This window comes from Pseudonaja textilis, chromosome 1 (assembly GCF_049901715.1).
Source record: "Pseudonaja textilis isolate UNSWEBS1 chromosome 1, rPseTex1.2, whole genome shotgun sequence".
In the NCBI taxonomy this organism is placed as follows: domain Eukaryota; kingdom Metazoa; phylum Chordata; class Lepidosauria; order Squamata; family Elapidae; genus Pseudonaja; species Pseudonaja textilis.
The window spans coordinates 65644307-65656979 of NC_141990.1; the positions used below are offsets into that span (position 1 = coordinate 65644307).

The 12673-nt window shown below is 34.1% G+C and overlaps 1 protein-coding gene across 3 annotated transcripts in view; it reads right to left on the minus strand.

Moving 5' to 3' along the window:
- Nucleotides 1-908: 908 nt before the first annotated feature.
- The window catches only part of KIF26B (kinesin family member 26B), a 304113-nt gene continuing 292348 nt past the window's right edge, over nucleotides 909-12673 (minus strand). For all 3 annotated transcript variants that reach the window (XM_087936723.1, XM_026695440.2, XM_087936727.1), the window contains 3 exons: nucleotides 10834-11033; nucleotides 8987-9137; nucleotides 909-6377 (listed from right to left, as the gene is read on the minus strand). In XM_087936723.1, coding sequence (XP_087792849.1) covers nucleotides 6229-6377; nucleotides 8987-9137; nucleotides 10834-11033 — 500 coding nt within the window. In that variant the 3' untranslated portion in view covers nucleotides 909-6228. The remainder of the gene's footprint in view (nucleotides 6378-8986; nucleotides 9138-10833; nucleotides 11034-12673) is intronic.

Consider the following 12673-nt stretch of genomic DNA (forward strand, 5'->3'; position numbering starts at 1 on the left):
GAAATTAAACCGGGGAATATTTCATCACTCAATGGTGTATGTAAGGAATGAAAGAAACGGAAACATACCAATAGCTCATGTCTATAATTCTACTAAAGTAAATTATGAATTCAGACAATTATTCATTTTAAGAACAAGCTACAGAAAATGGACACTCAGTGTCTACAGTTCAGAGATAAAATAATAAATGTGCTGTATCTGCATTCTGGTTAAGCATCACAAACAACATTTATTAAACATTGGTTGTGCCAATGAGCTTGGCAGATGAGAAGGTAAATTGTAAATATGTGACCATCATTTTATTAGAACACTCCCATTGGTATTAGCAAGCTTTCTAGTAAATCTTTAGCCCTTTAAATACCCAGTGATCTCATCTTATTGACCCATGAAATCATTTATTCTTCTGGTGAAATCATATTGGTGAAGTTTGTGCTTTCTCACATGCCTATTTTCTCAACAAAACAACACTGTAGCTTGTGCTGACAAAATTTTACTCCAGAAATTAGTAAAAAGAAAAAAGAAAGAAAGAATTTTTCCACTGAAGTCAAGACTTGATGGAAATTAGGATGGGTAACATAAAAGTAAACATTTAATGCCACTATACATTTATACCTTTTAAACATGACAGCATATTTCACACCTCATATACCACAAAAGGTAAGAGCCTTTTTAAGTCAGCAAACTGTAAACTTTACATTTTAACAGTAAAAGGCTTGACATATTCCATCAATACGCTTGCAGACAATGTCTTTTTTTGTTTCTTTTCCACTCTTGTCCTACTACTTCCAGTGTTTCTTTCTGGTCCAATAAAGCTGAATTGTTTTAGGACAATATTGAATCGTGTGTCTGTCTTGTAGTGGAGCTTTTCATGACTGACTCAGTAGAAGCATTTTGCCCAAGGCAAAGGACACTTTCCAACCTTACGTGACTTTATTGTATCACTCACTATGAAAAAGAACATTTCCACAGACAGAACGCAATGGACTCAGCAAAAGTACACATTAATGCATAGTACTTAGATAAGCATTTCCAATCATGATGGGTAAATAAATTATAAAATACAAGCAAGTCTATAAAGCAAGAACATCCTGAGTTTACAAATAAATTATGTCCTTCATAACGTCAGATGATGGATGTCAGATAGCAGTTTCAGCAGAGAAAATTGGGGATTAATTAAAATGTAGAAAAAGTAGTATCTATATATGCGCAAAATCTCCAAATAATTGTTTTATTCATATATCCATTCACACATATATTATACAATATATAAGGTAACTAAGTCCATATAGAGAGTATATGTAATATAGATATTGCTGAAACTGCTTTTAAGCACCATTTTTATTACCATCGTTTTATAATAAATGCTCTATGAGTAGGACCACTCAAAGTTTTATAGAATACATTTATCTTCCCTTAAGGAAACTTGAAAGGTTAATTTAAATGAGTATCACTTAGCGTTTCATCTAAAAATATTGTATTTTTTTTTAAAAAAAACCCTTTAGGACTAAGGTATTATTACTTCATATAGTGTGTCCTTCAATTCTGCAATTTAGTGCTGGTGAACTTGGATGGTTGGATAAATTCTTGGAGGACAAACTTATCAATGGTTAGTTTTCATACATCTACATTATCACCCCTATTAATGAATATTTCCTTCATGTTCTTGTGGTGCCACTGTAAACATAGTAAACTGCATAGATCTTGCTCTGATCCATCATTGCTTTTAGATTCCAACTCAACCATTGTTTTGCACTATATCGGACTTTGATCAAACTGAAAACTAAATTTGAATATAATTTCCAACAGATGTTGTACAATATATGCAAATGAATTACTATTTCCCAATAATATTGACTCTGGAAAGCAACATCCTTTGAGAAACCTACAACAGTGGCTTCCTCGGTTTGAGACAATTGCTTTGTATTGGGGGCGGGGGTGGGAATCTGAAACTAATTTAGAATGATCACTCAAGCTATTGAGAGTATGATTATCTGATAAAATAATCACATACAAGAATAGGAATTTCATAAATGTTAAGCAGATGTTGAACATGGAATTTGGTTACTCAGTATGATGGACCAATTAATATTCAGACATCCTTGTATGAGCCAAAAACCAGTCAGAATTTTTTTGGATTATAGAATGCCACGTGAAGTAAACAGCTAACATAAGTTGAGACTTTATGTGTGGTAATGAATTGCTATCTCATCTATTTCACTAATGGTTTACATTTTGGCTTGGACAATAATAAAGGCAACACATGCCATTTTAGATGCCAGTTATATATCCATGTTCCATCAAAAATAATACACGCAATGAAAGCATTGTGCTTTCACATATTAATGGCAAGGCATCTGTGATGTTATAGTCTTATCTTCATATAGGATGTTAGTGGGGCAGGAGATAAGAAGGTGGAGTATAAAAACCTCTGATTCATGTTTTGTTTTGATCACAAAAAGTTTATGTACATGGCCATCCATTAAAACTGGAGGCCTGGAATGAAAGTTAACAGCGATATTCAAATTAATTTCTCATCAACTTATGGATGGTACTTTTTTGAACGTTGACATGAAAAAAATATACTAGCTTGACTTTATAATCTGAAGCAAACATGTTTTTAACTATAGATTCTATAAAATGCAACATAAATAACCAGTTTATTCAGATAAAAGGTTTTATTGATAGGGTTTGTGATGAGCTTTGTTAGTTAAGTTCTAATGTTTGTGAATAACTGTGCCAACTGAAACACATCAATGCACTTTGTTATTTTTGACCACACACACACACACACACACGTTATCAGGTACAGTATCATATCTGTTTTCCCATGATACAGCTTGGAAATACAATTTAGGAAAATTGAAAAACTGGCTAGAATGCACAGCAAGTAAGAAAAAGTGTGCTAATATATACTGTTGTTTCTGAGCCTCATGTGGATCAGTATTTTTACTCTTCCTCATCAAACTGTCACTTAGGAGCAGATGAATTTTGCCTCCAGGAGAAAATAGGTCATAGGGGAAACAATTCAGATTTGGAAGAATTAAGTTCTGCCTCTCCCAGCATCACAGCCCAAAAATAGATTGAAGAGATGAAGAGTTATAGCATTTTTTAAAAGCATCCAAACTGTACATCTCTTGCATTAGTTTAGTTTAGCTGTAAGATTCATGTGGATGTATAGTCAAGTCACTTTTGTAGTTCCTAATTCATTAAATTACACTCAGATGGTGTGAATGTATCATAAACTTCCGTACTAAATGATGACCAAACTTAAACTACTCTAAATGCTGAGTAGCCTTGCCGTTGTTTTGTTTCATGTTGTACTAACAACCCATCTGCTCTTATTTATTTTTCTGAAACTTTAAAGAAACTTGAAAAAAATGCAAAAGAAAAGGCAAGAGAGCAGATTTCAAAGAAAAATAATTCAATTATCTGAAAACATGAGCAAGCACTATATGTTTTTTCCATTACTTTTCCAAATTGTAACTGATAACCAATGAAGGAACTATTCAAACTCTAAGCCTAGATTCAGCACAAATTTAACTGGATGTTTATCACGCTTTCACCATCAAGTTAGGGACTAATGTGTTCTTCTTCTATATCAGGAGAATATGGATAACTAAAATCTTGTATGAGAAATTTGAGTAGAAAAGTGAACAATAGTCACTTTCAGAAGTAGTAGTCAAGTAAAAATACAAGTAGACAGCAATGGCTAGAAAAGTCACATCTGTCAATGTATCTTCCTTACTATAACAAGAAGTCCCACAAAAGGGTGATCTTATACTTATTAATTTAATAATTAACCTGGTTAATCATACTGAGGTTTATTTAAATCGTATAGGCTTCTACTCAAATACATTGTCATGATATGTCATAGAAACAATGTTCTTGTTATTCCCCCATAAATAGAAATTAAAACAAACAATGCAGACAGTGAAGTCCAGAGCAAATTATAAAAAATCATCAGTTTCTCTGGACTGGTCTCTTGAAGACATTCTATGCAGCTCTTTGCTATTCCCAGTAGGGTCAGTGAGAGGATTTTAACATTTTATAAAAGGATTTTGTGATCAAGTAAGACAATATTATTTCAGATTAATCGGTGCATGCAATGCTCAAAGAATCAGAGCTCTGCTTATGGAAATTTGTTCATTGGGCAGAGCTGGAAGGAGGTATATATGCAAATAATGCTGTGAAAATGACATTGCACGCAGCTATGATTAATTTACCTAGTGGACTTGCTGCTCTTCTTCCAACTCCTCTCTTTTTCTTTTTTGGATTAATTAAAGTTTTTATTTTGTAAAACAATATGCACTTAAAAGACAAAAGAAAGTAAAGAACATTGATAGGTGAATAGGAAAATAATGAAAAAAGACAAAAAAGCAAGGCAGAAAAAAGGATTTTTGGTAGTCCTCAACTTATGCTGGCTGAGGAATTCTGGGAGTTGAAGTCCACAAGTCATACAGCTGCCAAGGTTGGAGACCCCTGCTCTATTGTACTGTGGCAATTTATGTATGCTACATAACCTACATTGTTGACCAAGTACTTTCATTCTTGATTTTTAATTCATTTCTAATTAAACTTTCTTGTACATATTTTGATCTATTTATGCATATAGCATAAAATAAAGTATTTTTCTAACACTTTCTATCAGTCAGATGATCTTTAACCTTAATAAAAACAATGTAAAAAGTATGAGTCCCAAAGCAAATTAATCGACTTGGGGATAACAATTAAATCAAATTAAAACAAGAGGTTTGTGAGTTAACTAGATAACTCTATCCACTTTCATTCTGTATTTTACTGTTCATAATGCTCTTCTGAATATTTTTGTATTCTGGCTCAGCTGGATAAATAGCATCAATCAATTTATCATTTCTGTTTTATGGATAAGCAAAGATCAGTACACAGATAGGGAGAATTATGGGGATTGGTAGCACAGAATCAGTAATTTTAATTCTAATGCAAATAGTTTTAGTCTTTCTATGGAAAGATTATGAATGCTTGTAGTTTCCAATATTCTTATCTGATTCTAGACAAAATCTAGAATTATAAGAATTCTTTTGAGTAACAACTTTACAAGGTTTTTTTTTTACCTTTTCAGCAAAATTGTTCTGTTACTGGGACCATCCCTAATTGCGAACAAATTAAGTATCTGTAGAGTTAGGGAAAAACATTAGGAGATAATAATAATACTTGTAAGCATGCAAAGGTTTCTGAACTGGCTCAACAGATTTACCAATTAAATTCTTTTGCTCATAAAGATGAGTGGATTCACAAGTTATGTCAACTTGAACTTGAGGGAATACTTTTGACTATGTGACCCTCCCTAGGCCCTCCCAATTCTGATGACTCTATGATTGTAATGCTAGGAAAAGTTAGTATATTCAATTAAATAGTAACAAAATAGGAGTGTTGACTGAATACACATAACAATATATTTATTTCAGTGCCCCAAAGGAGAACAATTACAAAACCATGTGATACCCTAACGTATTTTTGTATTATCATTTTTGTTTTTACTAAGAGCTGGGAAACCTCTATTACATCATACATCTGTGGGATTAATCCAGAAGTTTTAACTTCTTTTTTTCTTTGAGTGATCTTACTCTGCTCTTGAACAACAAAAGACAGTTAACATTTATTTATATGCTGTATCGGATAAGAAATATCTCTACAAACACAAATTACGTAGAAACAGCAAGTCAGAAATAGAATAAAACACCAAGTGAAAATAACAGGCTGTAAATACATTTCAAAAAATGCGATTTGATTTTTTTGTCTTTTTCTTTTTGTTGACTAGCACCATCTGTACAAGAAGTATGAACATAAATGTTTGGATAATAAAGATTTGCAAGGCACTTCAGACAGTTTTCCCATATATTTTTACTATACTGGGGCTCTCAGCAGCTCCCTACGCCTGCTTCTTCTTTCCCCTTCAGTTATTGATGGGCTGGAGGATAGGGGTAAATCACTTCTGTAGCGGTTCCTATGTACAAACATGTCCTCAAGATTTCTCAAAGTGCTCTTTCAGGCTTGAAGAATCCACATCCTTATTTTCAGCATCTTTGCTTTCCAACATATACTCAGCATCATTTTAAAAATTCCATCTTCTTGCACATAGTCAAAACATGACACCAACCTTCATCCTCATTCTGGGTCTTTGGGATATAAGTTCAAAAAGAAGGAAAGGGGTGTCTGGCAGTAGTCCAAAAGATTCTTGAGGTTAATTCTTCATCGACGTCTGGAAGAGATGTCAAAGCAGGTGATCATCATGAGGTGGGCCTTGCAATAATTGACACGATTCTCTAACCGCTCAGTCACACATTCAAGAGCCTCCAAGTACTCCAGGGAATCCAAGTCAAAAACATGTTCCAGGTCAACTGTAAGAAAGGAAATAAAAACTGGTGGAGAAACAAGACTAGACCAATTACTGTCAGAGGGGAAAATGCAAGGTCTAATTTGTAATTTGAATGATTTATATTCATATATGGATTTGCAACATTCAGCATTCAATGAATGTACTCAACATTCATGAGTACAAGATTTTATTCAGTGCTACTATTAAAAAGATATAAAAATACCAAAATTCATGTTATTATTTGCATAAGGCAATTTTGCAAGCCATTGAATTATCCACTCATTTTTCTAATTTTCACTGGCTGGGTTGCAAACAGCTATACTGTACCTGGTAAAATAAAATCATTCCATTTCAACAAAAAAAAATACGGCTTTTTTAGATTGTTTACTTAGAATGAGCTTTCATGTATTAGCATTCCTATCACCAGATGTTTTCAGTCACTCATCTCTAACCTGGTTTTCTCTAGATGGCACTTGAAATTGAATACATGTGAAAGAAAACAGGCTGAAGAAGGCTATCAAATCCGTTATCCTCAGCTTGTGGGGTAGGAAAGTTGTGGAAGATTAAAAAATAGAAAGTGACATTTGTAGCCAAAGGCAAAATGTGTATAAGATTCAAAAAAGCAATACATTCAAAACAATAGTTATTATATTTATGTTTTATACTGATCTGTACGGTATTTATATACTGTATTAAATCTGTATATAACATTTTACCTGGAAGCATAAGGCAGCAGACACAGCACTGCTTTCTATTGTTCACAAAATAGCTAGTTTGCTCATTGTTCATGAATGATTCCTTATTAAACCAGAGTGAAGAATTAAATGAGGTGCCACAAAGTTAAGTTCTGAGCTCCCTACTTGGCAACAATTGAATTAATGGATGACGAGGCAAACGGAAAGCTAAACAATAAATAAGTGCTGTTTGGATGACTGTAGACAGTTACTCATGCCCTAGTCATCTCCCAACTCAACCATTGTTAATGTAGCACATGGAGATACACTTGAAAATCACTTGAAAGCTTTCAATGGTCCATAGTGCAGGGACTGAGCTACATTTGGTTGCAGGTATAATTCCAGATATGATTCACAGTCCTGGTTATTTCCTGTAAAGCTCTATGTGGCATAGGAATGGCTAATTTGAGGGATTGCCTACTTCCTATTGCTTTTGCCTAGTTAATGTGGGTCAACAGTGTTGACATGCTCCAGGTCTCTTTTATTAAAAAGTGTCCTATTTGGGGACCCAGGAAACATGCTTTTTCCTTCTGAATCATGTCCTTTGAAATGAGGTACCTGTAAGATCAGGGTAGCTCCTATCCTGTTGGTATTCTGGAAAGTGACTGGAGTGCCTTGTGGATGGATTCTGAATATGGTTTTCTCATGAGTGGCTGGATTTCCACCTTGTGCATTTATTTGTATTTTGCTATTGTATTTTATTGTTATCCTGCTTTGCTATATTGTTATGTTTGCTATGCTGCTTTGCTTTATTTGCTATATTGTGAAGGATTCAGAGGCTGGGAGTTGGGTGGTGCCAAAATCATCAACATCATCATCACCACTACCAACTGAATATTAGTTAATGGTGAGTTCTGGATACAAAAAATCCAAATATAATTTTAGGATTGATTAGATAATGTTATTGACACAATGAACATAAATTTGAGAGACAATGGAGGATGGGGGGGAGAGGGGGCTGGCATCCTATGATCTATGGGAATCATAAATTGTTAAATTAAAAATGTTCCCCTTTATTTTGCTTTAATTCATCCTACTTGAAGTACTATGCCCAATTCTAGTTATTACAATTCGGGAAAAATTAGGAAAAACTGGAAAAACTTCTGAAAAAGACTGTAAGGATGATAAGGGGACTAGAAATGAAGTTCTATGAAGATTGAAAATGCTCAGTATAATGGCACACTTCTGCCAGAATGTAGAACATAAATAAATGGTTTTAGGTTAGTGGAAGGCAGATTCCAACTCAATGTTGTTGTTTTAAAAACCCTAACAAATAAAAACAGCTTAGAGTGAACCAGTTACTTGGAAAGGTCCCAGACTTCGTTTTCATAGTTACATTTATGTAGTGGTGAGATACTTATCTGTCAAGAATGTTAACATTTCATTTCCTATGCTAAGCAAGGGGTTGGATTCAATAGCTGAAGTGGCCATTTCCAATTCTACGATTTCTATTCTTTCCTGACTATATATAAAGAATCACGATTAATTTCTGATTAATAAGACCTTTTGAGCAATGGTCAAATTTGCCTTATAGTATTATTTAATAGCAGACATATTATATAACTTCTATGTCTGAGTGAACTGAGGACAGAAGAGGAAAAGAAACCTCATTTTCAGAAGCTGTGGACTGAAACGCCTATGTGTTAATCTGGTGATGGCAATATTTCTCACTTCTCTGATTCAGCTTTTGAACAAATACGCCCACTTGCTTCCAATGTCACAGTTCAATGGAAATTATGTGGGAACCGTAATAGAATCACCGACAATCCAAACCTGCTTGAGGTCAAATATAATTTCAAGATTGAAATTTTACTTGCTTTAAAAAGAGAAGTGGCTAAACTGAAATTCCAGTAAAATTTCTTGGCAATGAATTAACTGAAGAGGCATAAAACCTTACATTCATCGAGCCATTTATTGGGATCCAACATCAGATACTGTTTGGTCACTTCCAGCTCTCTCATTAACCACTCGTACTTGGCCTTGACCTCTGCAATTCGCTGCTGCCGATGCTCCAAGAATTTTAGCTTAGCATTGTAGCAAATCACCTCCTACCCAGTAAGACATATGAGGAGAAAGAAAAAAAAGGAAAGGGTAAAAATGAAATAAAAACATTTCTCCAGTACAATTATTTCTCATTTGGTAGGAATCAGAAACAAAAATAAGTTAAATAATGTTACACAAATAAACCTTGGATATTTAAGGGTTGGTGAATAATTTTATTATAGCTGATACCACAATAAATATAGATTTCCTTCCAAATGGAATTTTTAAAAAAAATATTTTATTCTCATTTTTATTCCACATCCTAAAGCAATTACATTTCTGCAAAGAAGGTGGCTCATTATCAAGGTTGTAATTCTAAGAGTGAAAGCAGAAGTTAAGATGAAATGTATTCTTCTCGCGCCCATAGTTCCTAGGAAGGGGCATTTATAAGAGAAAATTACTGGGGAAAACACTCAATTTCCTTTAAATTTGAATGGATCTGAAACTAGGGGTGAGTCACTAGAGCAAAAAAATGGTCTTTCTGGACTACTCACCATAAATAATGGCCATTCATTATCTTTGACAAGTGATCAGGACTATGGATTTGTCACCATACCAACAGCTATAGATTTTGAAATTTTATAGGTGCATTGCAATCTTTGGTTTTAAGAATTGGAAAACAAAACCCTTGACCTTCAATTTACATCACCTAGTTGGCATTCTTCAGGGACATATATAGTCCTAAAAGGGATGGTATACCGAAACTTTTGAATCAGGGTTTCCTTCAACACAGACACAATGCATTCTTCCTTAGCAAGACTTTTATTGATTACGGCAACTCCATGTACCCGTCATTCTTATTCTGATGAATATAAATCTGATTCTGTGGACATTGTTTCTTTGTGTTTATAGAAGTGAGCATGGACTTGTGGATCAAATGAGGGTGTGAGTACAGGTAGTCCTGTGGACATTGTTTCTTTGTGTTTATAGAAGTGAGCATGGACTTGTGGATCAAATGAGGGTGTGAGTACAGGTAGTCCTTGACTTATGAGCATTCATTTAACAACTTTTCAAAGTTATGAGGGCCCTGAAAAAAGTAACTTTTGACTGGTTCACACTGCAACATCCCCATGGCCGCGTGATTAAAATTTGCGCTCTTGGCAACCGGCATGTATTTAAAATGGTTGCAGTGTTCTGGGATTTTGTCTTTGCCATTTGTGACCTTCGCAAAAAGCAAAATCAATGGGGGAAGCTGGATTCACTTAACTATTCAAGCAAAAAAAAGTCATAAATATAACAATCACATCCCTTAGTGACAGAAGTTCCAGTTCAAATCGTGATCATTAAGTTGAGGGCTACCTGTATAGTTATTGAGGCAAAGTCAACAGTCGTTATTTCTTGCAGCATACCATGATTTATTTTTTTATTTTTAAAAAATGTTTCTTGTAAGAGGGATCTTTGTTCTTTTCTGACTGGATTTGACTGTAAAGGTTACATACATATAAACAAATATCAACACCTCTTCCAGAAAGCTTCATGTATGGCAAGATATTATCGTTCTTAGCAGAATTTGCAGATCTCTTTTAGGAATTGTTTTTATTGAGTATTGTGGGTTCTATTTGAATTTAGGATCATGCCTACTTCACTGGATGTATTTTAAACAGTGATTTTCAATTTTTGCTGAAAGCATCTACAAATAAATATATAGTAATATAAAACCAATATCTGTGATTGTTAAAAAAAATATTAGAATGGTCTCACATTGTTATCCCCCATGCGCCGTCGCTGGAGCCGTTCCACATCATCAATTTCATAGACTTTGATTTCAAAGGGCTCTCCCATCCCTCTCTGGGCACTTCGCAGGGGTCCATCTACCCAACGGATGGCTGGGCTGGTAGGCTTCCTTATAGGAGATGTAGCGTCAAGTGACAAAGCTGGAATGAGTCTCCGTCTCTGAGAACCTAAACAATGTTAAGTTGTAAAGTGTTGTTGTCAATGGACAAACCTCCTAATACTGTTATATTATATCCATTCCTACCAATAATTCAATATAACATGACAAATCTACCAGCATTTTCATATAATCATTGTAACATGACATTTGTCTCTTACAGAGTGCTGGTAGTATGTCAACAAAGGCATGCAAAAGCTCATATAGAGCCTTCATTTAAAGGCTAATTGAGAGGAAGGAAGCATTGCAGATAACTTTTGTTTGCAAGATCATTGTTCATTTCATAACACCCACAGATAAAATTAGATTCCATTTCATTCAATCTCTACATTTCTTTGAAATATCCTGCGACTCAGGAAAGTGGTGGCTTTTTATCTCCTGTTTATTCTATGCAAGAGAAAAAAAAATCAAAAGTTACAAAATCACATAGCTTTTATTTATTAAACCAAGCTCATCTTACATATATATTCACATAATGTTATAAAATAAAGTCATTCACATTTAAGTGAACTTAAAAATCTGGGCAATGGAAACATACATAGCCCAATTTTCTGAGCAGTCCCCCAGGATGGACTCTTAGTAAAATACTTGCTACTCAGATTTAGAAAAGTGACTTCTTCTGACTATTGTATAATTGGCAGAAAACCCAGTTTCCTTCCAACATTGCAGTATGAATTTTTTTTGCAACTGTAAAAATATGCTATGCATTTTTCCATTCTACTCCTTTTAGTTTTCAACCATTCATATATAGTTTAACAGCTAAACATGAAAAAAGAATATTTCAGAATCAAGTTAATTTTTTAAAAAAACTTCTAATCAGCAGCTGGTCAGCCTTGTTTGAGCTTGAAAAAAATGTAGCAGGACCAGACGTGGTGACTTTGATGGCAGAACTATCAAGAAGTACCACAAATAAAGATTAAAGCCGCAACATGAAAAAATATCCCAGAAAAAGCAGTGGAAACCACTTTTTTCTTTCTCTCAAAAAACACCTACATGGATGTATATATGAAGCCACTAGGAAAATGCTTGAGTCAAAAGAGACTACTTTTTAGTTAGAGAATCTAAACACTATGTCGAAGCAATATTGCATTTTGAGCAGCATATCTATCTGCATCAATGAGTACAGAGCATCAATTATTTCTTTAAAAGATCCATAGGTTTCCAATACACGTGAAATAATTGTTCAAAAATCTATTATAATTCAACCTTATGGGAAACAGTAAGTGTATCTGTGCTATTGTGCTTAACATTGCAGTCTACAATCATTCCTCAATCTGGTGTCCTTCAAATGTTAATTATGATTACTAGAATTCTTACAGGAACTATTTTACATTGTTCAGAGAAGAGTTCCAAATACACAGAATATAAGCATGTACAGGATTACAGTGTAAATCTTCTCCCATGTAAGAGATTTAAATGATTTATCTAATAGTCCTCACTAGTCCTCACCTTTTGGTGCCAAATATACTTTAAAAAATGGGAAAGTTGAAAGTAACAATCTCAATAAAATAATACACACTCTAATGTTAGCATTTATTCTTGTCAATAAGGCCAATAAATGGGGAAAAAATAAAAACATGGGGGGAATTAGTAATATCCTGCATTTGACCAATTCATAACTCGAGCAAAGACCGAATAAAAATCTAACAA